This window comes from Myotis nattereri (assembly GCF_964212035.1).
Source record: "Myotis nattereri genome assembly, chromosome: 9".
NCBI lineage: Eukaryota > Metazoa > Chordata > Mammalia > Chiroptera > Vespertilionidae > Myotis > Myotis nattereri.
The window spans coordinates 4,043,633-4,070,371 of record NC_138084.1 but is presented as its reverse complement, the minus strand read 5'-3'; the positions used below and the strand labels follow the sequence as shown (position 1 = coordinate 4,070,371).

The 26,739-nt window shown below is 55.4% G+C and overlaps 1 protein-coding gene across 1 annotated transcript; it reads right to left on the bottom strand.

Moving 5' to 3' along the window:
* Positions 1-11,944: 11,944 nt before the first annotated feature.
* SPINDOC (spindlin interactor and repressor of chromatin binding) lies at positions 11,945-22,132 on the bottom strand. Its single transcript, XM_081099757.1, is given in 7 exon segments — positions 11,945-12,603; positions 12,605-12,653; positions 16,733-16,933; positions 17,125-17,274; positions 17,422-17,571; positions 17,655-17,984; positions 21,817-22,132. Coding segments are annotated over 7 exon segments (1,305 nt in total). The 5' UTR covers positions 21,944-22,132; the 3' UTR covers positions 11,945-12,305.
* Between the last annotated feature and the right edge of the window lie 4,607 nt (positions 22,133-26,739).

Below are 26,739 nucleotides of genomic sequence, written 5' to 3'. Positions count from 1 at the left end.
GATCTCCAATCTCTGTTATCAGGGAACTTACATCTCAATGGTGGTGGGGGATAGGAGGGTGAAGATAGACAACAAACATAATAGAAAGAATTAAATGCCACGGGGAAAATAGAGCTAGCTATAAGGGGGATCCAAATTGCAGCACGAGGGGGGTGGAAAAGGAGTTGCAGTACCAAGGTGGCCAATGTAGTCCTCACTGAGACGGTGACACTTGAGCAAAGACTTGAAAGAGGAAAGGGAGTGAGCTCTGCAGATATTGGGGAAGAACATTCCAGAAAGAGGTGACAGCCAGAGCAAAGGCCCTGAGGCAGGAGCAGGCCTGGCTGCTTAAAGAATAAGGAGGCTGCCCAGGCAGGCGTGGCTCAGTGGTTGAGCGTTGATCTATGAACCAGGAAGTCACGGTTCAATTCCTGATTCCCGGTCAGGGCACATGCCGGGGGTGCAGGCTGGATCCCCAGTGTGGGGCATGCAAGAGGCAGCTGATCAATGATTCTCTCTCATCATTGATGTGTGTCTCTCTCCCTTTCCCTTCCTCTCTGAAATCAATAAAAAGATATTTTAATAAAGAAAGAAAGAATAAGGAGACCAGTGAGCCAGGGGGAGAGCAGAAGGAGAAGAGGGCAGAAAGGCTATGTGGAGCCCGGCCAGTGGCCACGGCTGTGGCTTCCCTGGGAGTGAGACGATCTGACTGGCTGCTGGGCTGCAAACAGATGAAGGGGCAGGAGTGCAGGAAGGAGGCTGTCATGATAAATCAAGTGAGACAGGACAGGGGCTTAGAGAAGGCAGCAGCAGAGGAAGTGGTCGGATTTGAGGTATACAGGGGTGGGCAAGAGTAGGTTTACAGTGTGAGCACACGAAACAGAATTTATTCTTGTATTACCGCTTTTTAAATAAATTTATTTTTAAGACATTTTTATTGATTTCAGAGAGAAAGGGAGAGGGAGAGATAGAAACATCAATGATGAGAGGGAATCATTGATCGACTGCCTCCTGCACGCCCCTCACTGGGGATCTAGCCCACAGCCCGGGCATGTGCCCTGACCAGGAATTGAACCGTGACCTCATGGTTCACAGGTTGACGTGCAACCACTGAGCCACGCCGGCCGGGCTATTTATTAATTATCATATTATTTTTCATACAAACAACATCGGGCCAGTGCTCCAGGGCAGCCGTAGCGCCCACTGGAACCGGAGAAGACAAAGGCATGGGATTCCGACCCCAGCAGGCACAAGAGGCCTTCGAGTGGCAACCCCTCTGGGGGCGGGCAGGCCGGAAAGAAAGGGAGGCAAGGGTGCTGGAGTGGGAGACACCCTCATTCTCACGCCTCTGCAACACGGCAGCTCTCCTCAGCCCGCCCAGCCATGGAGCCGGCGGGCAGGCTCGCTCTGGGCAGGCCACGCTGGAGGATGGGGAGTGGTCCAGAAACTGTCACGGAGGGCAAGGCCCGCTCCTGCCCTCTCACCCCTCGGAGTCCCTCCCATCCTGTTCTCGGTGTCTCGGAATTTCCATCACGCGCTTTGCCACTATTGCCACGTTCCATATTGAATTTAGAACATTTTAGAGATGTTAGCGTGTGAACAAAGTGTGCACCTCAGAAGCGATGAGCTAGAAATGTCTGTGATCGGTGCCCCCTGTCCAACCACCACCGACAGCCAGGACGTGAGCTACAACACAAGGACAGGGACTGCCGTCTCGGCCCTTTCCTGGCTTTGCCGGCCCGCGTTGAGAGCTGTGTACGGTGTGGACGTTATGGCAGGCACAGTAAGCAGGGGGCACTGCTCTTACTCAATCTACTAATAGGGAAAGCAAAGCCGAGAGAAGCCCAGTCCCTCGCCAGGGGAGTGGGCACTGGGCAATCAGCCCGGAGCAGCAGCGTGTGGGCAGAGGGCGGACACCCGGACTTCTCAGCCCGCTGCTCCTCAGCCCCTTTGCTCTAAGCCGCCTCACCTCTGTCCACCTTCATCTTCCCATCCCTTAATCGGGACAGTGAACGCACCGGCCGCTTGGGGAGAGCTGCGAGGCTACAAGGAGTTAATACAGTAAACATGCTCAGACAGGAGGATGGAGGCCCACTTCGTGTGGGCTGCTGTTATCATCAGCTCACTCCAGCCAGGCTGCGGGCCCTCACGTTTCTCGGCTCCATCCTCCCCGTTTCCCGGAAGGACAACAGTGGATCAGAAGTCAGAGAGCCCGTTCTGTCCCAGCTCTGTCACAAATGGGTCACGTGAGCCATTAGGTAACTCCCCCCCCCACCCCCCCGCAGGGTCCTGGGCCCCTTGTCTGTTCAATGAGAGGGAGCTGAACCTTTTGCTCCCTGGGGTCTTCTAGAATGCTATAGATAGAATGTGTGCCCCACCACCACCACCACTAAAATTCGTATGTTGAAATCCTAACCCCCAGGGTGATGGTATTAGAAGGCGGGGCATTTGGGAGGTGATTAGGCCATAGGGCTCCATGTGCCCCAATGGGGTTCGTGCCCTTAGAAAAGCAATTTCACCCTGGCCGGTTTGGCTCAGCGGATAGAGCGTTGGTTGCAGACTGAGGGGTCCCGGGTTCAATTCCGGTCAAGGGCACATGCCCAGGTTGTGGGCTGGGTCCCTGGTGGGGGGCGTGCAGGAGGCAGCCGATCCATGATTCTCTCTCATCATGGATGTTTCTGTCTCTCTCTCCCTCTCCCTTCCTCTTTGAAATCAATAAAAATGTATATTTTTTTAAAAAAAGAAAGAAAAGCCATTTCACAGAGCTCCCTTGCTCCTTCCACCGTGTGAGGACGCAGCGAGAAGGCTGCCTTCTATAAACCAGGAAGAGGGCCCTGGCCAGACCCGGAACCTGCCAGCGCTTCGATCTTGGACCTCCCAGCCTCCGGAACAGTGAGAAGTACATGTCTGTTGTTTGTAAGCCACGGGTCTATGGAATTTTGTGGCAGCAGCCGAATGGGCTAAGACACTGTCCCAAACCCTAACCCAGCAACAACACTCGTCTTGCCCTTCCTCACCCATGACCTGGACTCGCGCCTGGCACGGAGAGGACGACACCCCTGCCAGCCTGGCTCACGTGTTTTCTGCAGAAGAAAGGTCCGGCTGCTCCCAGCGGCCACCGCAGACCAACCTGAGGGAGGGAGAGGGGCGCCAGGCAGGGAGGGCACCTTCACAGTCTGTTTTCCTGGCAGGAGGTGCCCTTCAGACCAAGCCACACCCCCACACGGGTCACTGTCTGGGGGTTCTGCCTCCTCCATGGCTGAGAAGGCCGAATATCCCAGATGGAGGGCCAGGCTGGTTTTGGCAGAGGCCCTGTGAGAAGCAAAGGAGAAAGCAGATGTGGGCAGCTTTTCATGGGGCGCAGAGGGGTACCCAAAGCAAACGATCTGGGGCCTGTGGGAGCAGGGGAATGGGACTGGATGGAGTAACTTGGTGAAAACGGACTTTTCCAGAGAATTGTAACATCTTCGGGATCATCACATTTACTCTAGGAAGCTGGGTTTCCCGTTTTAGCGCGTGCTGCGTTTAATGTAACTCGTTAAAAATGGAGGGTTTTTTTTGTTTCTTTGTTTCAAGTAAGTGCTCTTTCCAGAGGAAAACGATGTTTTTGGTTTGAAGGTAAGAAAGGGGGTGACGCTGAATCTGATGCCAAGGACATGCAAAGGGCCGCCAGGAAGGACTGGCAGGAGAGGGAACGGCCCAGGGAGGTAAAGAGCCCAGCCCTCAGGGAGTTCCCATCTGGGGAGGCCAGCAGGCCAGCCCTCAGCAGCCTCAGGCTCGGAGTTGGTACCAGCTGGTGTCCAGGGCTCTACCTGGCTTCCTGGAGGAGGTGGGCAGGCAGGCAGGCCAGATGATTTGCCCACGTACCCGGAGCCCGCGGTAGCCCCGGAAGCCAGCAGGCAGGGACATCGCTGCTCTCCTGGAGGGCGGTGTCTAGGTCTCCAGCCCCGAGGAGAGCAGGGACATTTTCTGGTTCCCAGCGGGGTCCTTGGCGCCTCCAACAATGTCTGGCATGAAGGCAGGGTGCCTGTGCGCCCCTGGGGAACAAAGCCCCAGGGTTCTGGCCTCCTTGTCCCCTCTGCCCCGAACTCCCTTTCCCTATTTAGCTGCATGGCTCCGTGGAAGCCCTCAACCCCACACCGCGTCCCCCCAAGGAGGGACATGCAAACCCCTATCGGGTACGCAATCAGCCAGAACCAGAACAGGACATTCTGTCTACAGACCACAGTGTTGTGTGTTTTTTAAAATTTCTTTTATTTCTTTTTTAAAAATATTATTTTTATTGATTTCAGAGAGAGAGAGAGAGGGATAAAAACATCCATGATGAGAGAGAATCATTCATCAGCTGCCTCCTATACGCCCCACACTGGGGATCGAGCCCACAACCCGGGCATGTGCCCTGACTGGGAATCGAACCGTGACCTCCTGGTTCATAGGTCGACGCTCAACCACTGAGCCACACCGGCTGGGCAGAGCATAATGTTTTTAATCAAGGAAAAAGAAAGAAGGAAAAACAGAGGAAGGAAAGGTTGTTACAGGCTGAGACACCAACCCAGTGCAATGTGTGCACCTTACTCAGATCCTGATTCAAACAAACCACCTGTGAAAAGACATTCACGAAGAGTCCTGGAGGCTGGTTGCACCACAGGAATGTACTTACTACGGAACCGTATACTTAAGGGTGGCTGCCCTGGCCAGTGCGGCTTAGCTGGTTGAGCGCTGTCCTGGGCAACCAAAGGTCATCAGTTGTGGGGCTCGATCCCCACTGTGGGGCATACAGGAGGCAGATGATCCATGATTCTCTCTCATCATTGATGTTTCTATCTTTCTCCCCCTGCCCCTTCTTCTCTGAAATCAATAAGAATATGTGGCCGAAACCGGTTTGGCTCAGTGGATAGAGCGTCGGCCTGCGGACTGAAAGGTCCCAGGTTCGATTCCGGTCAAGGGCATGTACGTTGGTTGCGGGCACATCCCTAGTGGGGGATGTGCAGGAGGCAGCTGATCGATGTTTCTCTCTCATCGATGTTTCTAACTCTCTATCTCTCTCCCTTCCTCTCTGTAAAAAATCAATAAAATATATTTAAAAAAAAAAAAAGAATATGTATATATTTAATATATATTTCAAAAAGAGTGGTTACGATGGTAAATGTTATATGTATTTCACCACAAATTTTTTTTTAAATATATTTTATTGATTTTTTACAGAGAGGAAGGGAGAGAGATAGTTAGAAACATCGATGAGAGAGAAACATCGATCAGCTGCCTCCTGCACATCCCCCACTGGGGATATGCCCGCAACCCAGGTACATGCCCTTGACCGGAATCGAACCTGGGACCTTTCAGTCCGCAGGCCGACGCTCTATCCACTGAGCCAAACCGGTTTCGGCCACCACAAATTTTTTATTTAATTTTTAAAATCTTTATTGTTGAGAGTATTACAGATGTCCCCATTCCCCGCCCCCATTGCCCCCTCCACCCGGTTCCTGCCCCACCGCAGGCCTTCACCAACTTACTGTGTCCATAGGTAAGATCTTTGGTTAATCTCTTCCCACCCCACCACCCTTGCCTCTGAGATTTGTCAATCTGTTCCATGCTTCCATTCTTCTGATTCTTTTTTATTCACCAGTTTATTTTATTAGATTTTTTGTTCATTTATTTTGATTTTTATTTATTTAGATTTGGCTGTTGATAGATACGTATTTGTTACCATTTTATTGTTCATATTTTTTATCCCTCCTCCTCCCCCTTCTTTCTCTTTTTAAATAATACCCTTCAATGTTTCATGTGATACTGGGTTGGTGGTGATGGACTCCTTTAGCTTTTTCTTGTCTGTGAAGCTCTTTATCTGACCTTCAATTCTAAATAACAGCTTTGCTGGGTAGAGTAATCTTGGTTGTAGGTTCTTGCTATTCGTCACTTTGAATATTTCTCGCCACTCCCTTCTGGCCTGCAAAGTTTCTATTGCGAAATCAGCTGACAGTCGTATGGGTATTCCCTTGTAGGTAACTGACTGCTTTTCTCTTGCTGCTTTTAAGATTCTCTCTTTGTCTTTAGCCCTTGGCATTTTAATTACGATGTGTCTTGGTGTGGGCCTCTTTGGGTTTCTCTTGTTTGGGACTCTCTGTGCTTCCTGGACTCATAAGTCTATTTTTTTCACCAGGGAGGGGAAGTTTTCTGTCATTATTTCTTCAAATAGGTTTTCTTCCTTTTTTTTCTTTATTGATTAAGGTATTACATATGTGTCCTTATTCCCCCATTGCCCCCCCAACTCCAAAATAGGTTTTTAATATCTTGCTTTCTCTCTTCCCTTTCTGGCACCATAATGTGAATGTGGGTATGCTTCATGTCCCAGAGTCTCCTTATGCTTTCTTCATATTTTTTATTCTTTTTGCTCTTCTGATTGGGTGATTTTTGCTTCCTCATATTCCAAATAGTTGATTTGATTCTGGTAATCCCCTACTGTTGAATCCCTGTAAGTTGTTCTTTATTTCAGTGAATGTATGCTTAATTTCTGATTGGTTCTTTTTTTTTAGTATTTTATTTTAATATATTTTATTGATTTTTTTACAGAGAGGGAAGGAGAGGGATAGAGAGTTAGAAACAACAATGAGAGAGAAACATCTATCAGCTGCCTCTTGCACACTCCCTACTGGGGATGTGCCTGCAACCAAGGTACATGCCCTTGACCGGAATCGAACCTGGGACTCTTGAGTCCACAGGCTGACACTCTATCCACTGAGCCAAACTGGTTAGGGCCTGACTGGTTTTTTTTCATGTCTCTCACCTTCTCACTAAGATCCTTGAAAGTCTCAAGATCCTTGAGTAACCTTATTACCATGGTTTTAAACTCTGTATCCAGTAGTTTGCTTGCTTCCATTTCTTTCATTTGTGATAAGTTTGTCTTTGCATTTTCACTGCTCCCCTGTGTTTGCTTCTATGTATTGGGTAGAGCTGCTATGTCTCCTGGAGTTGGAAGAGTGGCCTTGTGTAGTAGGTGTCCTGTAGGGCCCAGTGGCTCAGCCTCCCCAGTCACCTGAGCTGGGCACTCCAGGTGCACCCTGTGTGCACAGCCTTGTAGTTGAGCGTCTTCTGATTGGGTGCCACACCAGCCTGTTCCATGCCTCTGCCCCTCCTACAGGTCTCAACCTACTTTCTTTATGTCTCTAGTTGTAGGACTTCCATTCACCCAGCTTTCAGGCAGTTCTGGATGATGCTTGTTCTGTATTTTAGTTGTAATTTTGATGTGGTTCTGGGAGGTGGTGAGAACAGGTATTTACCTATGCTGCCATCTTGGTTCAACAAACTTTTAAAAGATACTCTTGGGCCCTAACCGGTTTGGTTCAGTGGATAGAGCGTCGGCCTGCGGACTGAAGGGTCCCAGGTTTGATTCCAGTCAAGGGCATGTACCTTGGTTGCGGGCATATCCCCAGTAGGGGGTGTGCAGGAGGCAGCAGATAGATGTTTCTCTCTCATCGATGTTTCTCTCTATTCCTCTCCCTTCCTCTCTGTAAAAAATCAATAAAATATATTTAAAAAAATAAAAGATATTCTTGGACCAATTGGGTAATGAGAACACTGACTATATATTAGATGACATTAAGGGATTATTGATTTTTTAAAAATAATTTTTTTATTGGTTTCAGAGAGGAAGGGAGAGGGGGGCAGAGATAGAAACATCCTTAAGAGAGAATCATTGATCGATTGCCTCTTGTGTGCCTCACACGAGGGATCAAGCCCACAACCTGAGCATATGCCCTGACTGGGAATCAAACCGCAACCTCCTGGTTCATAGGTCGACGCTCAACCACTGAGCCTCACTGGCTGGGCTAAGGGATTATTAATTTTTAAAGTGTGATAATGACATGAACAGCGTGTTCATCTCCTAGAGACACAGACAGACCTATTTACAGATGAAATGATATAATGACTGGGATTTGCTTTAAAACAGTCCAGAAGGAAGAGAGATGTGGGGAGATAAAGAGAAACCAAATTGGCCATATTTGTTGAAGTGGGGTACACGGGCATTTTTTATGCTATTCTGTCTTCTTTTGGGTGAAGATGTCCATGATCAGCCGGGCCGGTGTGGCTCACTGGCTGAGTGCTGACCCATGCACCAGGAGGTCTTGGTTCGATTCCCAGTCAGGGAACATGCCCAGGTTGTGGGCTTGATCCCCAGTAGAGGGCATGCAGGAGATAGCCATAGATGTTTCTCTCTCTCCCTCTCCCTTCCTCTCTGAAATCAATAAAAACATATTAAAATAAAAAAACAGAAAAGATAAAACGTAAGAAAAGAAAATGTCCATGATCAAAAAAAGAACAACAAAAAAGCGCCCCTCCATGACAGCTGGTTTTTCCTCCCAGCATCCTCCCTGCGGGACACACCCGGAACCTTGTTTGCTGTGTCTCCCCTGGAGCGGGGGAGCCAGGGAGTGGGCTGTCTCTTGTTCACGGCTGTATGTTCATGGCTGTATCCCCAGCACCTGGAGCAGCACATGCGTCTCACCCATCTCACAGCTGTGGGCCGAGATCTGCGTGGCCTCTGGAGCCCGAGCTCCGAGCCACAGCCTGCATACAGCTGTCTCCACCAGCTCTGACCTCGGAGGGCCAGGGGCGAGGCTCTCCGAGGCAAACGGAGACATGGGTGCCGTGGTAGGCAAGAGGACTCGCCCCACGTCAGGGAAAGGGAGTGAGGGGCAATGACAGGGTCGGGCTAGGAGAAGCACGCCCCCACCCCAATGCTCTGCCCCTTAGAGTGGCCCAAGCTCATGTGGACATCACTGTACCAGCCACTGCTTGTGTGGCCTCCAAACACCAAGCCCAGCCTGAGCCAGGGTCAGCAGGCAGGGCCCACCCAGCGGCCCAGGAGCCAACCTCTGGAGAAAAGGGGCAGGTGAGGAGCAGGTCTGCCTCCCCGCTCAGAGCCCTCGGATTGGTTCCCAGCCACCGTGAGCAGGACAGGTGAGATGCGCACGCTTCCGCATCTGCAGTGAGCCTCTCCAGCCGGCACCGCCGGGCACAGGGCACGATCACAGCAGTGCCAGGCCCTGGGGTCTCTGGAAACTGGGATGAGGAGGACACTGGGCACCACCATCAGCGTGCTGGAGGGGACGGGGTGCTGCCACGGAGGGTTTCTCATTGTGAATGACCCTCCTTCTCCCACCTCCGCTCTCAGGGAAGATGGCAGTCTTCCTAAAGCCGCAACAGGCCTGCGGTGTAGAAGCAAGAGCCCTGGGCTCAGACCCAGGCTCGGCACATCAGACAAGTCACCCGGCTCACGGAGCAGTGCCTCAGTTTCCTCACCCACACAACGGGCACACCATGGGGAGACCCACAGTGGGGATCATGCGTGTTTGTGGAATCTGAGCCCACGGGTGGCTGCCCCCTGCCCCCTTGCTGCTCCTGCTTCTCGGGTGATGTGGGGCCTGAGGCGCCTGGGGCTGGGACATGGTGTTGGGGAGCCCCAAAGGGCTCCTCGTCCTTCCCTGGAGGCTGGTGCATTCTGTGCGAGGGAAGGTGCTGTTCCCTCTGGGGAAGGGCCTGGGCTGAGGCAGCTGGTTCCAAGGTGGGCAGACCCACCGGGTGCAGTGGAAGCAGCCTCCCCGCCACCACAGCTGCCGGCAGCTGCCCCCTCCCTGCTTGTGCCGCCTTGGGGAGGTCAGCTGGGCATTCCCTTCCCAACAGACCCGGTGGGGGAGACACAGAGGGTCTGCCACGCCATCAGACACTCTCCTATCCCAGCCCCCCAGCCCCCCAGCCCCCCCAGCACACCTCAGGGGTGTGTGGGGCTTTGCAGTTTACAACGGGCCCAGATGCCATCTCATGTGAGCTACACAGTAGCCCAGGGATGGGCCAACCGTGACGCAAAAGGGGTGCTGCACAGGGCCCAGCCGGGCCCCCCCCAACCATACCCTCACACACCAGCTTCTCCTCAAGGACTGGTGCTGCTGCTTCCCTTGTCTCAGGCTGGCTTTGCCACAGGCTATCACTGGCATCCAAAAAGATCTTCCTGACCTAGGAGGGCAACAGGGAGGGGCCGCAGGTGGCCAGCTTCAGAGCGGAAGGGAGTATCGGGGACTAGGAGCGTGGGTGTCAGGAGCCAGGGGCAGAGGCACCCTCCTCCCCACCCCTTCAACCCAAGTCGTGGTTGGTTCTCATCACTCCGCCCTGGGAGGTATTTGTGAGGCTTTGGTGGTGTTCCGGGATGGAGGCTCCAGTCCCGGTGGGGGATCCTGAGCCATCAGTCACCTATATTCAGAAACTTCCCTCTGTATTCCGGGTGGAGTCATGCCCTTGGCCCCACGCTCTCTACCTCTTTCTCCCTGGAAGCCCAGAGGTGCCCAGTGGCAGCTCCCAGCCGCGCATGCTCATATGCCAACTGGGAGGTGGGGCTGCCGTCACCGTGGCAGCCGCCCTATGCAGAGAACTGCACTCCAGGGACCAGCTTACGTTGAAAAAATGTCACATACAAACACAAGCCAAGAGGGCACTTGACACACATTTACTGAGCACCTGCTATGCGCCAGGCCCTATGCAGGGCTCTAGGAAAACGAAGTCACCGCAAACTAGTCCCTGCCCGAAGGAGCTCACAGTCTAGTGGGTCCAACCATGAATCAGGTTAATAGCGGTGAAGGTGCATTGAGCTTCACGATTTTACAACGAGCTTGTATATACGTTTTCTCAATTGTGAACGTCCAGCAACACAGCCACGCTGTTGAAAAGCACGTCGGCGTGAATGTAAACAGTCCCATGATTGAAAGGATGGAGAGGGATCACTGGCAGTAATTCACATTCCTGTTTCAGAGCCCGGTTTTCAGCATCATTCATCCCTTCCTGCTAGGGAGGATACGAGTTTTGCCAACCTGCACAGGTGGTGGCAGACTCGGAAATCCCATGGCCCGCCTGACACCACACAGTGGGTCCGGAATCTCTGCCCGCTGACGTCTCCCCACCACGCAGCACTGGTCTTCTACCCTCCCCTGGGCCAGGCCCCGTACATCCTTGGGCTCCAAGTGAGCCAGGTGGGGAGAAAGGACCACGTCCCGTGAGTCCATCAGCGAGATTCCTCACATCTGGCCTGGATCAAGAGTGACACCAGCTCAGGTAACAGCGACCTCAGGCCCAGATCCTTCTAAACCAGATCCTCCCTGATTTAGGAATTGGCTTTCTGGATGGTCTCAAACCTGAGTCAGTGCCATACGGGAACCGCTGCCCTGGGCCCTAGCTGCGCCCTCTCCCTGAACACTCAGTATTTATCAGGAGCAGACGGGGGACTCCCCTCTTTATCCCACCTGCCCCTGGACTCCAAACGAGGCAGTGCTGTGCGGGGTCTGGGGGAAGCTCCCGGGCCCTTCTTCAGAGCTCCATACCACCAACGGGAAAAACCCCGTCACTGGCCTGTGATGGTAGTTTCGGAGGGGAAGGAATCTGGTGAAGACCCAAGGTGGGCCACCTCCTGGTCTGGGGAACAGGAAACAGGACAAAGGCTCGGGTTCAATTAAACTGAAGTGTTCAGCTGAGCACAGAGTTGAAATGCTGGAGGCAGGGCTGTGTTTAGGACCCACGTGCCCACCTTCCCATCGTGGGGTGGGGGCGGGGACTCATCTCTCCCGCTGCAGGCTGGCTTGGGGCTGGCCACCACCACTTCCCTTTAAAAAGGCCAGGTTAAGCCTCACCTCCTAGGGTGAGGACCCCTGGGCCGAGGCCTCTCTTGGACAGTGGCCTGGGAGTCAGCAAGCACATTTCCAGGGCGGGGGAGGGGAAAGGTTAGGGGCTTCTCTGGCTGACGCCAAGGCAGCCCAGGCCTCTGGACCAACAAAGCCCTGCCCTGGTCCTGTCCCTACCTCTGGGGTGGGGCCTTCCACTCCTGCCAGGACAACCTTTCAGCCCTCCTGCCCCTCAAGGTCACCCCAGGAAGCCAGCTATCCTCCTAGCTAGCCCCTCCCCCCAATGATGGCCCAGACGGAACTCTCTTAATAAAAAAAAATAATTTATTGTCAACAAGGAGATTTATATACAACAGGAAAACAGGAGAAAAGGAGTGGGAGTGAATGAAGCCCCGGGGGGCTGCTGGGCCTCCTGCAGGGGCGGAGGGGAAGAGGTAATGGAGGCCTCCTGGCTTAGGGGCCTGAACGGGGAGGAGGGGCGCCCTCCGAGGTAGTGGGACTCAGCTCAAACCCCGCGGTGGCCTCCTCCTTCTGGTGTAAGGCACTGCGCCAAAGGAGAACGGTGGGCGGCGAGAGGGCGGGCGGCAGCGGGGACAGAGGTCTGGGTCAGCTAAAGGATCGGGTGGGGTTCTCCACAGGCCCAGTGCCCTACCACTACCAGCCTCAGCCACGGCCCCCACGACCAACAGTGGATGCTGCCCCTCCCCGCCTCCGCCCTGCCTTGGCGCTCTTCATCAGGTGGCGGAGCGGAAGCCGAAAGGGGATACGGCCTCCTCCACCTCGTCCCCATCCCCGGGAAAGCAGGAACCTATACACCACTCCCTGCCTCTCGCCGCCCCGAGTGGTGCTGATTCCAACAAAACCGCGGCGGTCTGGGGTGTCACCTGCTCCCACACCCTTGGTGCCCTGGGGATGCTTGGACCAGTCTTGCAGGAGGCTGACTGCCGGGGACGCCTCCATCCACCCGGATCACCTGGAGATCCAGCGTCCCGCGAAGGCCCGAAGGGGGACCTGGGCAGGAATGGGAGCAGAGAGCAGGGTCAGGGCCCTCCAGACACCCCACTCTGAGGATGTTCCTGAAGGTCTCCGCACACACACCCCGTTTCCAGAGTCCAGTGCCCGGTGTGAGGAAGCCCAATGAGCAAATTCTGCTTGTGCTCAGAAGCTGGTCTGTCTCCTGATAAACTATAAGCTCCATGAGGACAGGCCGAATCCCACTCATTCGCTCCTTTATCAACAATGACTTATTGGGTACCATGCTCTGCTCTGCCCCACCGTTCCAGTTGCTAGGGGAACGGCAGGCGTGGAGCAGAGCAAGTGGCTTTCTTGGAATTTACGTCCCAGTGATGACAGCCAATCAATGAGAATAAACAAGAGATGCAATAGGATATATGCAGACAGATGCAAAGGAAAGCCCCCACCAGGGAAGGGGATAGGGAGGGTCTCAGGATGCTGGCCCGTGAGCAAAGATGGACAGGAAGCGAGGGGTCAGCTCGGCAGAGAGCTGGGGGAGCAGCATCCGGGTGGGGGGAAGACAAGGCCCGTCCCTGCAGTGAGGGTGCAGGGACAGGAAAGATCCCGGGTGAGGATCACATCACCACGAGGACTCACGCTTTATCTGGAGAGTGAGGGACAGGGCAAGACGGTGGTGTTTGACAGGGACACTGGCTGCTCTGAGGCCAGGCCACAGCGGGCAACGGTAAGCAGCCAGAGACTAGCTGGCAGGCTGTCCCAGGAACCAGGCAAGGGACAGCTGGGACAGGGGAGCTGCCATGGAGGTGGTGACAGGAAGGTGAATTCTGAACACACCTGGAGGTGGAGCTAACAGATTTGTCAATGGTCTGAGGCGGGTTTGAGAGACAAGAGGATGACTGAGGGTTTGACCCAAGCAAACTGAAGAATGAGGTGGCCAGTTTCCTCAAGAGAAAAGACTGAGGAAGACTAGATTGACTGGGGCGAGGGGAAGAGACTGGGTTCCGCTCCGATGTGCCAAGCTTGAGAGAACGTTTGGCCCAAGTAGAGATGTCACATGGGCAATTCGAAGAGAGGTGGGGACAGAGGGGAGAGGAGAGGTCTGGAGGGTCAAGGCAGGAGTTGTGAGCACAAGAGTGGTATTTAAAGCTGCGATTCTGGGCGAGGTCACCCAGGGAGTGAGTATACACCCTGACCCAAGGTTGGGGCACTTACTCATTCTCTCACCACATACCCAGTAAGCAGCACCTATCCTGTGCTGGGCACCGGGATGCCACAGTACGTGAAACAGGCCAGCATCCTGACCTGAGGAGCTTAATTCCAGGAAGCGGATGAAAGTTCACAGACAAATGGGACAGCGGCTAGGGAGGGAGGCGGGGTAAGAAGGGAGTAATAGCTTTGTGTAGGTTGCTGGCCAAAACCCAGAAGAAAACTGATGGATGACAGAGAAATGTCCGCGGGGAGAGATGGCCTTGGCAATGGGTCTGCAGGGCTGGCCTCTGGAGGAGTGACAGTTACAGGGAGGGAGCAAAGGCAGAGGATGTGGCCTGGGGGGCGGGGGGGGGAGCCTATACACCACCTGTGGTGGGCTCGGTGACATGCACAGAGGCTGCCGCTACCCAGGGGAGGGGCCTGGGCGAGGGGCCTTACCTCCCAAGGCTGGCGTCCTCTTCAGTAAAACGGGAGCCGGCGCCCTCTGGGCCCCCTTCGGCCTGGGCCCCCTCCCACCTTCATCCTACAAGGCCCTTGGAGAGCCCCAGTCCTTCCTGACTGCTTCACACTCGTATCCATCCGCTCAGCTGACCTGACCAGAGAACTTCTCCAACTTCTAAAACCTTGATCTGTAAACTTTTAAAAGTGGTAGTGTCTTTATTCAAATAAAATCTTCAGCAAACTTTAATACGTAAAACAACTCCAAGCAGAGATGGTCGGTTGAAGCCTCAGTTTCTGAGAAATCCAGCCAAGCTCTGAGGTCCTGGAAGAGCCTGCAGCGCTGGTGGAACCTTCACTCTGCACAGGACCAGCATGGGGCGGAGCCTTCGCTGCCTCCAACCTGTCCCTCCGACCACAGCTTCTGGGGGACAAAGGCCGCCTCCCGCATGTCCTTTTCCACGGGGCCTCGCTTGGCGCTGGGCGGCAAGACACTTGCTGTGGTTCTGTTTAGTGTCTTCTGTGGCTTCCGGCCGAGTCCCAACTCCACAGATCCTGCCACTGCGGGGAATGCCTGCAGCCCCTGCACCCCTCACGTCACTCACTCACTTTGCTGAGCCTCAAGTCTTCCCCACTCACCCAAAGGGACCAGGGCTCAGCGACTCCCTGCTCAGCGACTCCCTACTCCAGGGACGTGGAGTTGGGCACAGGGAACCCAAGCCTCAAAATGAAGGCTGTTTTGAGAATGAAAGCAGACCCACTGAACAGAGGAAGAGGCAGCCATTGAGAGCTGTGACCCAAGACAACAGGAGACTCAGAAACGTTCAAGTCCAAGCAGTCTCGGGGAGACAGGACCGAATGTGACTCAAGCTGAAACTTGAGCCAGTTAAAACCGGATCAACGTGAAGGGACGCCCGCCGTGAGATGGGGAGGAAGCAGGCACACGCCTCCTGCACACGCAGAGCTCTGGGGCGGTCTGCGGACACAGAGCCAACTATTACGAATGGTCACTGCGGCGAGAGATTGGCTGGAGAAGGGGCACGCGTGCTTCTCCTCTCGAGTGCCATCTTCCTCGGGCTCTAACTCCAATCGCACGTTCACACAGGCTGGGCCAGGCACTCCCTGCGCCACTTACTCACTCACTCACTCACTCACTCCTTCAAGACCATTTCCTGAGCCTGAGACGCTGCGGGCCGTGCCTGGCCTGGCGAAACCAAGAGGAAGCAGGCTCAGCCCCCGCCACTGCACTGTGCTCTGCTCTCATCGGAGCCCTGCCTCTGCTGGTGCCATGACTATGGTATAGGCCAGTGGTCGGCAAACCGCGGCTTGCGAGCCACATGTGGCTCTTTAGCCCCTTGAGTGTGGCTCTTCCACAAAATACCACGTGCGGGCGCACTAGTACAGTGCGATTGAAACTTCGTGGCCCACGCGCAGAAGTTGGTATTTTGTGGGAGAGCCATACTCAAGGGGCCAAAGAGCTGCATGTGGCTCGCGAGCCGCGATTTGCCGACCACTGGTATAGGCAGAACACAGGTCCCCAGGGCCTGTGAAGGTAAGTTCCACGGCAGAGGAGAAGTAAGGCTGCAGACTTAGGCTCAACATGGCTGGAACTGATGGTGCCAGTCAGGTGATTTTAAACTAGAGATTCATCTGGACGACCTGGTGGACTCGGTGTAGTCACAAGGGTCCTTAAGTGGGGAAGGAGGTGGCAGAAGAGTCAGGCCAAAGATGGCGTTCCGAGAAAGGGTCTGCTGGCCACCAAGGGCCAGGAAGATGGAAGAGGAGGCGAAGCAGGGAATGCGGGCGGCCTCTAGAACCCTGAAAAGGCAAGATGCAGGCTCCCCGAGCCTCCAGAAGGAACGCGGTCCTGCCGACACCGGGATTTTTTGGCCCAGTGAGACCTCCGACCTCCAGAACAGAAAAGTAGCACCTTGTGCTGCTGTACGCCACTGAGTTTGTGGGAACTTGTTACAGCAGCCACAGGAAACTAACACAGGCATCGCGGGGAAGGAGGAACCATCGCTGAGAATCTCCTCTGGAAAAGGCACTTTCGTAGGGACCAAGTGAACTGCATATAGAAGTTTCTCAAGATCAGTAGGATGTGCGACAAAAACACGCGCTCACGGCTGTCATTCGGCAGCTTGCTGAGCTGCTCTCCCCAGAGGTGTCTGCTCAGCGCTCACCATTGGTCTAGTCTGTTAACAGGCCCAGGGGGCACCTCTCAGGCTCCAGCTGCAGTCAACTCTGGGAGTCACCCTGGGGGAGGACTGGCCTACTCCCACCTAACAACCCATTCCAGGACACACCAAGGCCTGTGAGGAAAGCTCGGCCCAGAGCCAGCCCCGTCCTTCAATCCGCCTGCCCCAGCCCCCACCTCCCAGGGACCCAAGCGCCAAACATCAAGGAGCAGCCTCCAGGAGGCAGAGCCCACGCAGCCTGCCCGCCCCTGGTCTCTCTCGGGAGCTCACCTGGAGAGGGGCTCTCCAGCGGGGGGAGGCCTCCTTCGGCCGCGCGCCCCTCCCTGGGTGCGCCCTTGCCGTCCAAGGCCCTTAGGTGGGGGTGGGAAAAGAGCTGCAGGACGAAGCCGGGAGGGAAGCTGCCATCCGTGAAGTGTCGGACCTCGGGGGGCGCTGTGAAGGCCTCCATGGGCGAGTCAGGCGACAAGGGGTCTGCAAGGGAGGAGGGTGGGACTGTGAGTCCAGGAGCGGGCAGCCTTCCCCCACGGAGGCCAGAACCTGGAGGCCTGAGCACCAGAGGCGACGTGCAGGTGCCCCCAGCCTGGGCCCTGCCACCATCACTGGCTCGGTCTGGAGCGCCGCAGCCAGAGCCCCCATGTGCCTCCACCTGGCTCCCGCTTTACCTGAGTCAGAGTTCGGGTCCGGGTCCGGGTCCGGGTCCAGGTTTTTGGTCATGGATCTGCTTTTCTTCTTTCTGACCGGCTCTTCCTCCGGGGGCTCCTTCCATCTCTGACTACGAGGCTTCTTATTTACTGGCTCTATGGCAGGGGCAACTGCAAAAAAGGGAATATGCCTGAACCCCGCAACCTCAACCTGAACCCCGCTGCTGAAGCTCTCTGCCCGTAGCCGCTCTACCCCCTGAACCCAGGCCTGTGCCTCCCTTTCCCCCAGCTCAGCCTCACTGGCTCCCCATGACTGACCTGGAAGCTCAAGGGGGCGGAGTCCCCTGGGCCGGGTCCTTCTCGGGAGGACTGTGTTGTCCTCAGAGTCCAGAAGAACAACAATCTCTGCTGGCATTCTGGCAGGGTCTGGGGCAGAGTCAGGGTCTGCACTGACGTCCTGGGCCGAGTCTGAAGGGGGCAAATGCCCCGTGAGCGCCACACGCGTCCCCACAGGTCTGCTTTGCTCCCACCCCCACCCCAGGCCCAACTACCTGAGCTGGGTGGGGATGGCTGCTCAGCTCTGACATCTTGCAACAGGGCCACCCCCTCGCTCCAGGCCTCCAGGATGTTGCTCTTCTCAGAAGGGCTCAGGTCCAGGGTGTGAGGATGCTGCTCCAGGATGTGCGCGCGCGCCGTGTCCGCCGAGGGGAACTGGATCTCGGCCCCACACACCATGCACAGCGCCCGCCCGCTGCCTTCCGGGCTGTTCCCCACCAGGAACTCCTGCTCCCAAGTCATCTGCAGCTTGGGCTCCTCACAGCCATGGCCGCCTGCCTCCAGGAGGCTGGGCCTGGGCGGCTGGGTCTTCTCCTGCTGAGCCACTACGGAAGGAGTGGAGGGGGCAGTGTTAGCAGCAAAGGTGCCCACGGCCACTGTTAGGCAATACTGCACTGGTGGCGAGAGTTAGGACACTGGTCCCCAAACTTGGTGGTGTACGGGAGGCGCATCCCCGCTGGGGTGGCTTTAGGTTGAGCACTGACCTATGGACCAGGACGTCACAGTTCAATTCCCGGTCAGGGCACATAACCAGGTTGTGGTCTCAATCCCTAGTGGGGGGCGCATAGGAGGCAGCCGATCAATGATTCTCTCTCATCATTGATGTTTCTATCTCTCTCTCCCTCTTCCTTCCTCTGTGAAATCAATAAAAAAATTTTAAACAAAATAAATCCTTCAGCTTTCATCCTAAAAAAGAAGAAAGAAAGAAAAAAGAATAAATGGAGCTGGAGCTGTCATCCCAGAGGAGCTACCTTGCTCGCCTTATGCCTCAAACCTTTGGGATGTTAAAGGGCAAATGCCTAAAGCACTGTTTGCAAAGATAACAAGAAAGCAGATACGATGACTACCAGACTGACGATCACTGAACTGAAAATTAACAACATTCTTTAGAATTAGCCTCACTATTTAGGTTATCTGCACCAGAAATGCCTTCTGTATACTGACGTAACGTCCCCTTCCCTTGCTCATAAATATCCCATGCCTTTGTCTCCTATTGGAACACTACAGGGATGGGCAAAAGTTAGGTAATAATTAATAATAATAGTAACAACAATACAAGAATGAACTGTTTGTTTTAAACAAACAAATTAAGTCTTCATCTTGGCACATCCACCCAGAATCCCGTCAGTCTGGCAAATCCCTACACTCCCTTCACGGACCTGCTCAAATGCTCATGCCTGGAAGCTTCCCTGGCAGTTTATCACATCCATGTCTGACATCATGTCACACTTCCCTGAGGTCAAAGATGGTAAATTTCACCATCTTATTGTCCCCACAGGGCCGGGCACCTAGGGGAGGAGATGCTCAATGAGCCTCCGGTCAGTGAGGAGCTACGTGCCTGCTTCTCCACCTGCTGAGGCCGCTCAGAAGGCCGCCCGCCCCATCGAAGCCAGCCTCTCAGTGCCCCTGAGCCTCTACAGCTGTAACCTCTCCCCATGGGGCCGCCTGGCACCTGCCCTTTGTGCACAAGGACCATTCGCTGCCAGGGCAGGCGCTCTTGGAAGCTCGGCAAAGGCAGGCAGCTCAGGGCTGTGCGGAGTGCCTAAGACCCCTCATGGGTACAGCTCGTGCCCATCCGAGGACGGAACGAAATACAAATATGGGGGGCCCCAGCACCTGGGACTGTACGGAAGAGGTGGCATTTGGAATGGATAGGGGAATGGGTAGGACTCAGAAGATCCAGGTCCAGAGTGGGGTTGCATCTAACTCCCATGTGACCATGGGTAGCAGCCTGGACCCCAGCTGGAATCAGGCTTTCTTTCCTCCTCCTCGGCCACACAGCTCTCACCAAGGTCGCCAGTGCTACACCCAGCAGTTGGCGCTTAACCCTCGTCTTCTGACTGATCACTCAGCTCCCAGGTACCACCTTCCTGTGGTTCTTCTACTTCACTGGGGCTCTTTTCCAGCCCCCTAGGCCAGTTCCTCATTTCATCTCCCTCCCTCATCCTCTCTTTTCAGGAACCTGCATGGCTCCCTCACCTCCTCCAGGTCGTGGCTAAAGAACCACATTCCTCCCCTAAGCGCTTTGGCTCAGTGGATAGAGCGTCGGCCTGGGAACTGAAAGGTCCCGGGTTCGATTCTGGCCAAGGGCATGTACCTTGGTTGCAGACACATCCCCGGTGTGGGGTGTGCGGGAGGCAGCTGGTCGGTGTTTCTCTCTCATTGATGTTTCTGACTCTCTATCTCTCTCCCTTCCTCTCTGTAAAGAATCAATAAAATATATTAAAAAAAAAAAAAAAGAACCACATTCCTACCATGGCCTTCTCTGCTGCTGCAGACAGCTGCCATCCATGCCACCTGCGCACTCCATTCCTGTCACCGTTTCGTTTCCTCCACAGCACACATCACCACCTGGCACAGTGTGTGCTGTGTATGTTCCTATGTACACAGTAGGCCCCACGACAGCATGGACTTTTGATCCTTCCCGCCTGTATCAACAGCATCAATAGTGCCCGGCAGAGAGTGGCGCTCAGAAATGTCTGAGGATGACTCCATCTCCAACCTGGAATCGCTGGAGCACGCATGACTTCTCAGACAAGTGCGCTTCTGTCTACCCTCTTCCTCTCACGTCTGGTCCCGCTGCCTGCCTGCTGACAATTCCCGGGTTTATACCTCCAGCCAGACTCTCCCATGAAACCTAGAATCGCGTGTCTAACTTCCTACCGGACCTCGCCACTGGCATGGCACAGGCACCTCCACCTCGCCATGTTCCAACCCCAACTCCCCACCTCCCAAGCCTGCAGAGCAGGCTTCCCACCTCAGGAAGTGGGGAGCCCATCCTCCTCCGTGCTCAGGCCCCAAACCTTGAATTCCTCCTCTTTCTCTCCCACCGGGACCTTTCCAAGAAGCTTCTGGCTTCAGGACCCGTGGACTGGCAAGTCCCTCTGCCTACACGGCTTTCCTCCGGGTCTCTGCGGGGTTCACTCCCCACCTTCCTTTGGGCCTGTGCTCAAATTGCACCTCCTTAGAGAAACGACCACTCCATATTCCAAATGAAACACGGACCCCACTCTTTTTCCTCCGAACCACGGGTCGCCACCTGACATACTACGCGCTGATTTGTTTGCCTGCCCTTGGTGCTTAGTGCGTGTGGACGTTCCAGAGGGGCAGTTTCCTCCTTGTTTATGGCCACTGGCACGTCCAGCCTAAAAGAGTGCCTGGCACATAGCAGGTGCCCCATAATCAGCTTCCCTGGGCTTCTAGTTCCTCAGCCCTAACAGCCTGGCTGGGGCGCTCCATCCACACCAGTACAAGTTGGGAAGTCACCTCCCCGTCGGGCTGAGAGCTCTGGGGATGGGGCCTTTATCCCCCACTCGTTTCCGAACCCTCCCGATTCCAAACGGGAGAGGCAGCCATTCCGTCCCGGAGGTAAAGCGAATGGCTACACACACCCCCCCCCCCCACCTGCGGGTACTTCCCCCCAAAACGAGGTGTCCGGAGTGAAGGCTATTTGCATTTCCATGCCTAGTGCTGCTCCCATTAAGGTGGCCCTTTGTTTCCTCGTCCTGAGGCCGGAAGACTTTGGGGAAGGGGAGGAAAGTTCCCAGACCGGAGCCCCCTCCCGCGGCCACTCCCCTCCTAGGGGGGCCGAGGGTCCCCCCCTCTCCAGGCAAGGACTTCTGTGCAACCGGGTGCAGCACGTACCCCACTCACCCCAGAAGATGTGGAACCGGACACCTGTGGCTCGCGCCAGCGGAGGGCCCAGGTGTGGAGGTGGGGGCCGGGGAGCCTCAGGGCCCTCGCGAGCCTCGGGGCCGGAGGCAGCGGCGCCGGCCTCCATCCTCCGCGCCGCTCGGGACCACCAGCGGCCGCGCCCAGGCCGGGCCCTCGGCCCACCGCACAGCCCGGCCCTGGGCCGGTCTCCGCTCGGCGGGGCGGGAGACCGCGGCCGCGGACCGCAGGCGCCTCCGGGGACCCGGCCGCCGGCTGGCTGGGGAGAGGGGGCGCTCGGGCACCGGAAAATCCGGAGCGCGGCGGGGGGGCCGGGATCGAAGGCTCCAGACCCCGGGCGGGGGAGGGGATGCGGGAGGCCGGGGATTCCGAGCCCGGGAGGGGGAGGGGCCGGCCGGACCCCAGCGCAGGGGCGCGCGGGGCCCGCCGGGCGGGGGCAGGTCCGCCCGCACCGCGACGCGGAAGTGGCGTCCCCGCCATCCTCACCTCTGAGCATCGGCTCGGGCCGCGGGATCACGGCCACCACCACGGCCTCGTCCTCGTCCTCCACTTCCTCGCATTTGAGCGTCACCTCGAAGCAGTCGAGCGCGGCGCCTTCGGCCTTCAGGGCCATGGTGCGGCCGGGGCCGCCGCGACCGGGCTCCGCAGTCCGCCGCCGCCCCTCCCCGCCGCCCGCCGGCCTGCGACGGCCGCGTCCGGGCCTCCCCGAGACCAGGATCGCCGGGACCCCGGGCGGGGAGGGCTCAATCCGGGGCCCCAGCCCCCCGCCGCTCCCTTTTATGGAGCCTCATTGTCGGCGCCCTGCGGGCCGCCCGGCGCGGGCCCGCCCCCCAGCGCGGCGCGGCCAATCACAGGCGGCGCCGCCCCGCGCACGCGGCCCCGTTAGAATCCCAGGACCCGCTGGGCCGCGGGCAGGGCTCGCGGGCGCCCGCAGCCCGGGGCCGAGGCGGGGGTCGCGGCCGGGAATGGGGGCCCTGTGGCTGCCCGGGAGGGTCGTCCGGAGCCGCGCGGCCCGGCCCACAGGCCGCTCTCGGTTGAGACGCTCCCGGACGCATCGCGCGGGCCCGAGGAGATGGGCCTCCGTGAGGTGCTGCCCGCGGCGGGAGGGGGCCGGCGCGGAGAGGAGGGCGCCGGGCGTGGGAAGAGCGCGGGCGGGATGACTTCCGTCCTGCGGCTCTCGGGGGCCGTGGGCACGTTGTCTGTGTCCCTAGATGCTTGTTTACTACTTTCTACGAAAAAACGTGGTGGAACCTTCCGGACAAGGCCATGCGAAGAGCAAGAGCCGAGTGGAGTGTGGGCGGCTGCAAACCACCTCTCATGTTTATGATTTCCAGTTTTTATTTGTGATCATTTTTAAAATGTTTGTAATTTATTTGAGCCAGAGGCTACATACACCTGGAAGCAAGATCTCAGGAGACGGAGAGACATGCTCCCTATGTTTGGTTTCCACTTTTTCAACGTGAGTCGAGGGCCTGTGACCCTCCGCACGGTCCCGGAAACCCTTAAGAGCCCCAAGGCCGGAGCCCAGTTGCCGTGGAGGCCATGGCGTTGCGGCATGACCACCCGGTGGCCGAGCCTTTCCCTCTGTGACATAGATGGGCACCTCCCTGTACTGTAGAACCCTCCCTGAGATTTGGGTGGAGATGTCCGATCCTGAAAAGCCATTTTAAAATGCCCCTGTGACAGACGGAGCACGGTAGTGATGCAGGATAATGACTGTCTTTCCTGCATATGGCAGTGATCCCATCTATGCACATAAAACCCTAAGCACCTGGTCCACCATTTGACCGGTGGACCATTTGACTGGTCGCTATGACACGCTCTGACCACCAGGGGGCAGATGCTTGATGCAGGTGGTCAGTGGGTTCGGATTGAGCAGGAGCAGTGGCTCCCAGCCCGGGCTCAGGCTCCTCTCCTACTACATCCCTGGCGGGGGTGGGGGGGGCGGTGGGGGGGGGTATCAGACTGCTGGTTTTGGCCTGATACCCTGGCGGAAACCAGCATCCCCTGCGAGATCCTGGATTGCCAGAGGGCACAGGCCAGGCTGAGGGAGCCCACCCATGCATGAATCCGTGCACCAGGCCTGTAGTAAGATAAAGGGGCTGAAGAAACCCTGTGGCCTACTGGCCTCATAGAGGTGGTGCTTTCTGAAGAGAGGGCCCCCGTCCTCAAGAGGAGCCTCAGGCAGGCCCTCCAGGAGGTTTTCCAGAAGAAAGCATTGCCTGTGTCTGCCCTTGAAGAACTTCCAGTGGAAAAACAAGTGCAAATGGAAGACAGTGCAGTGTAGGTCTAGGCCAGTGGTCGGCAAACGGCAGCTCGCGAGCCACATGCGGCTCTTTGGCCCCTTGAGTGTGGCTCTTCCACAAAATACCGACTTCTGCGCATGGGCCACGAAGTTTCAATCGCACTGTACATGCGCGTCCGCACGTGGTATTTTGTGGAAGAGCCACACTCAAGGGGCCAAAGAGCCGCATGTGGCTCGCAAGCCGCGGTTTGCCGACCACGGGTCTAGGCTAATGTGTGTGTGTGGGTCCTAGTTTTGCTTCTTCATTGATTCTAGGGAGAGGAAGGGAGAGGGAGAAACATCAACCATCAACATCGATTGGCTGCCTCCCGTACCTACCCCGACCAGGGGTCACGTGCCCTGACCGGAAATTCAAACCTGCCACCTTTCAGTGTAGGGGATGATGCTCCGACCCACTGAGTCACACTGGGCAGGGATTAAAAAAATATTTTTTGTTTATAAAGTAAAAAAGTAAGCTCAGTTTAATTTATTACTAAAGAAAGAAAAATATTTAATTATAAGTTGAGTGGAGCCTAAGGGTACAGTGTGTAGAAAGTCTACAGTAGTGGGCAGTAAGGCCCTTGGCCGTCGCATCCACTCACCCTCGCTCACTGACTCACTCCGTTCACAGTAAGTGCGCCTGTACAGGTGCGTCGTGTTTTATTTTTTATACCAGCGGTTGCCACCCGGTGGTCTGCGGACCCCTGGTGGTCCGTGAGGGCCGAAAGGTTGGTGACCGCTGTTTTATGCAGTGTTTTTATTGTACCTTTGTTTATGTTTAGATACAAATTCTTACCATTGTATTCCAGTTGCCTACAGGATTTTGGACAGTGACATGCTATATAGGTTCGTAGTCTAGGAGCAGTCGTCTCATCCATAGAGCCTAGACCAGCCGTGGGCAAACTACGGCCCGCGGGCCAGAGCCAGCCCGTTTGAAATGAATAAAACTATTAAAAAAAAGACCGTACCCTTTTATGTAATGATGTTTACTTTGAATTTATATTAGTTCACACAAACACTCCATCCATGGTTTTGTTCCGGCCCTCTGGTCCAGTTTAAGAACCCATTGTGGCCCTCGAGTCAAAAAATTTGCCCACCCCTGGACTAGACCAACTGGGTTTGTGCATGTGCATTCTATGATGGTCACATAACGATGAAAAACGTGTCCCTGTGGTTAAGCAACACGTGACTAGAGTAGGTTGGGGGTGGGAGAGAAGATGTTAACTAGTCTATAGGTATTACAGTATGTTTTGTTTTTTAAATATATTCTAAAAAATAAAAAATATTCTATTGATCTTTTACAGAGAGGAAGGGAGAGGGATAGAGAGTCAGAAACATCGATGAGAGAGAAACATCGATCAGCTGCCTCCTGCACATCTCCTACTGGGGATGTGCCCGCAACCAACGTACATGCCCTTGACTGGAATCGAACCTGGGACCCTTCAGTCCGCAGGCCGACACTCTATCCACTAAGCCAAATCAGTCAGGGCTACAGTATGTTTTTAAGTGAATAATTTTGTTACTTTCAAGCATTTAAGTAATTTCTACTTACTGGTCATCCTCTACGCCTTGTGACTGATCCCTTCCCAGCTCTTCTGCTCTGTTCTGTATCGCCCTGCAAGGCGCAGTTTCTCAGGCTTCTGGGACAGCTGACTTCACACCTGGGTTTGGCCAATGGGAGACAGTGACAGGAGGCAGGAACATAGGGGAAGGAGACACCCGGGGTATTTCTTCTCTTCCTCTCTCTTGCTGGGGCTCCAGCAGGTCCCCTGGGCTGGATCCCCAGCTGGGATAAAGCATTTCCTTTTGGTACAGCTCTTACTATTGGTGGCATCTCGGCCTCGGTGGTGAGACAGGACAGGGAGTGGGCTCCTGCAGGAAACAAGTCTACTGATAGACAAAGCTCCAAACGGGGAGAGGGCTGTTTGGAGGCTACTCGTAAGTATGAGGGTGTGTGTGGCTTCACTCCCAACCTGCTTGGCGTTTTGCAGCAGTCTCCAAAAGCCATAATAAACATATGTCTGTGCTCTTCAGCTCAGTAATCCTATTGCCAAGTTACCCTAAAATCATCCAAAAGAAGAAAAATGACCTGACAAAGATGCTGCGGTATGTTCACTGCCCGAACTTATTCGAGTCCCCCTCCTCGGGGACATTTTGTTCGTTTGCATGGAGCCAGGGGCCCTCTTCTCTGGAGTTAGCTGGAACACCTCGGCCATGGAACTCGGCCAGCACACTGTCGTTATTTGCTTGCATATCCCGGTCCCTCGTAGGCTGTTGGCTCCGACAGGGCAGCTGCATTTTTGCCCATGTTGCTAGCTCCAGCACCGGCCCAGGAGCTGTGGGGTCAGCAGCAGCCCAGGGCCTCCACTTCAGGGCTCTTGCTCAAACAAAATGGGGGATTTATTGGCTCGTGGACTTCGAGGAAGGGCTGACTGCCAGTGGAGGGAAGGGCAGGGATCGGGCAGGCTTGAGGAATGACTGGCCCGGGTGCTAATGCCACCAGGGCAGTTCTTTCCATCCTGGCCCCTGCCTTTTCCTATGCACAGCCTTGTTCTCTCCCTGTGGATGGGCTTTCCCCTACAGCAGGAGATGTGACCACTATTTCCCATAGACGAGCACAGGGGTTCGAAACCTTCTGGCCCTTTAAATACAGTTCCTCATGTTGTGACCCAACCATAAAATTATTTTCGTTGCTAGTTCATAACTGTACTGTTGCTGCTGTTATGAATCGTCATGTAAATATCTGATCTGCAGGATGGTCTTAGGCGACCCCCGTGAAAGGGTCGTTCGACCGCCAAAGGGGTCGCGACCCACAGGTTGAGAACCGCTGGACTAGCATCTCGCTCTGTAAGTTTCAAACCTTGCTTCTCCTCCACTGCCCACAGTGGCCTCTGGTGTGGGCACTGTAGGACGCATTCACATCATCAAATGACTGCGGGCCTGCACTTTGATGCCACAAAATGAGCTGAATCAACTTAGTGGGCACTAGAATTTCCTGAAGCCATTCCTTCTCCGGCCAGCTATCAATAATTATATAAGGAAGTGACTACGGACTATATAAGCCTATACCACTAAACTACTATAACTACTGAACTACCACGTGACATGAGGGGAAGAATGGTGGA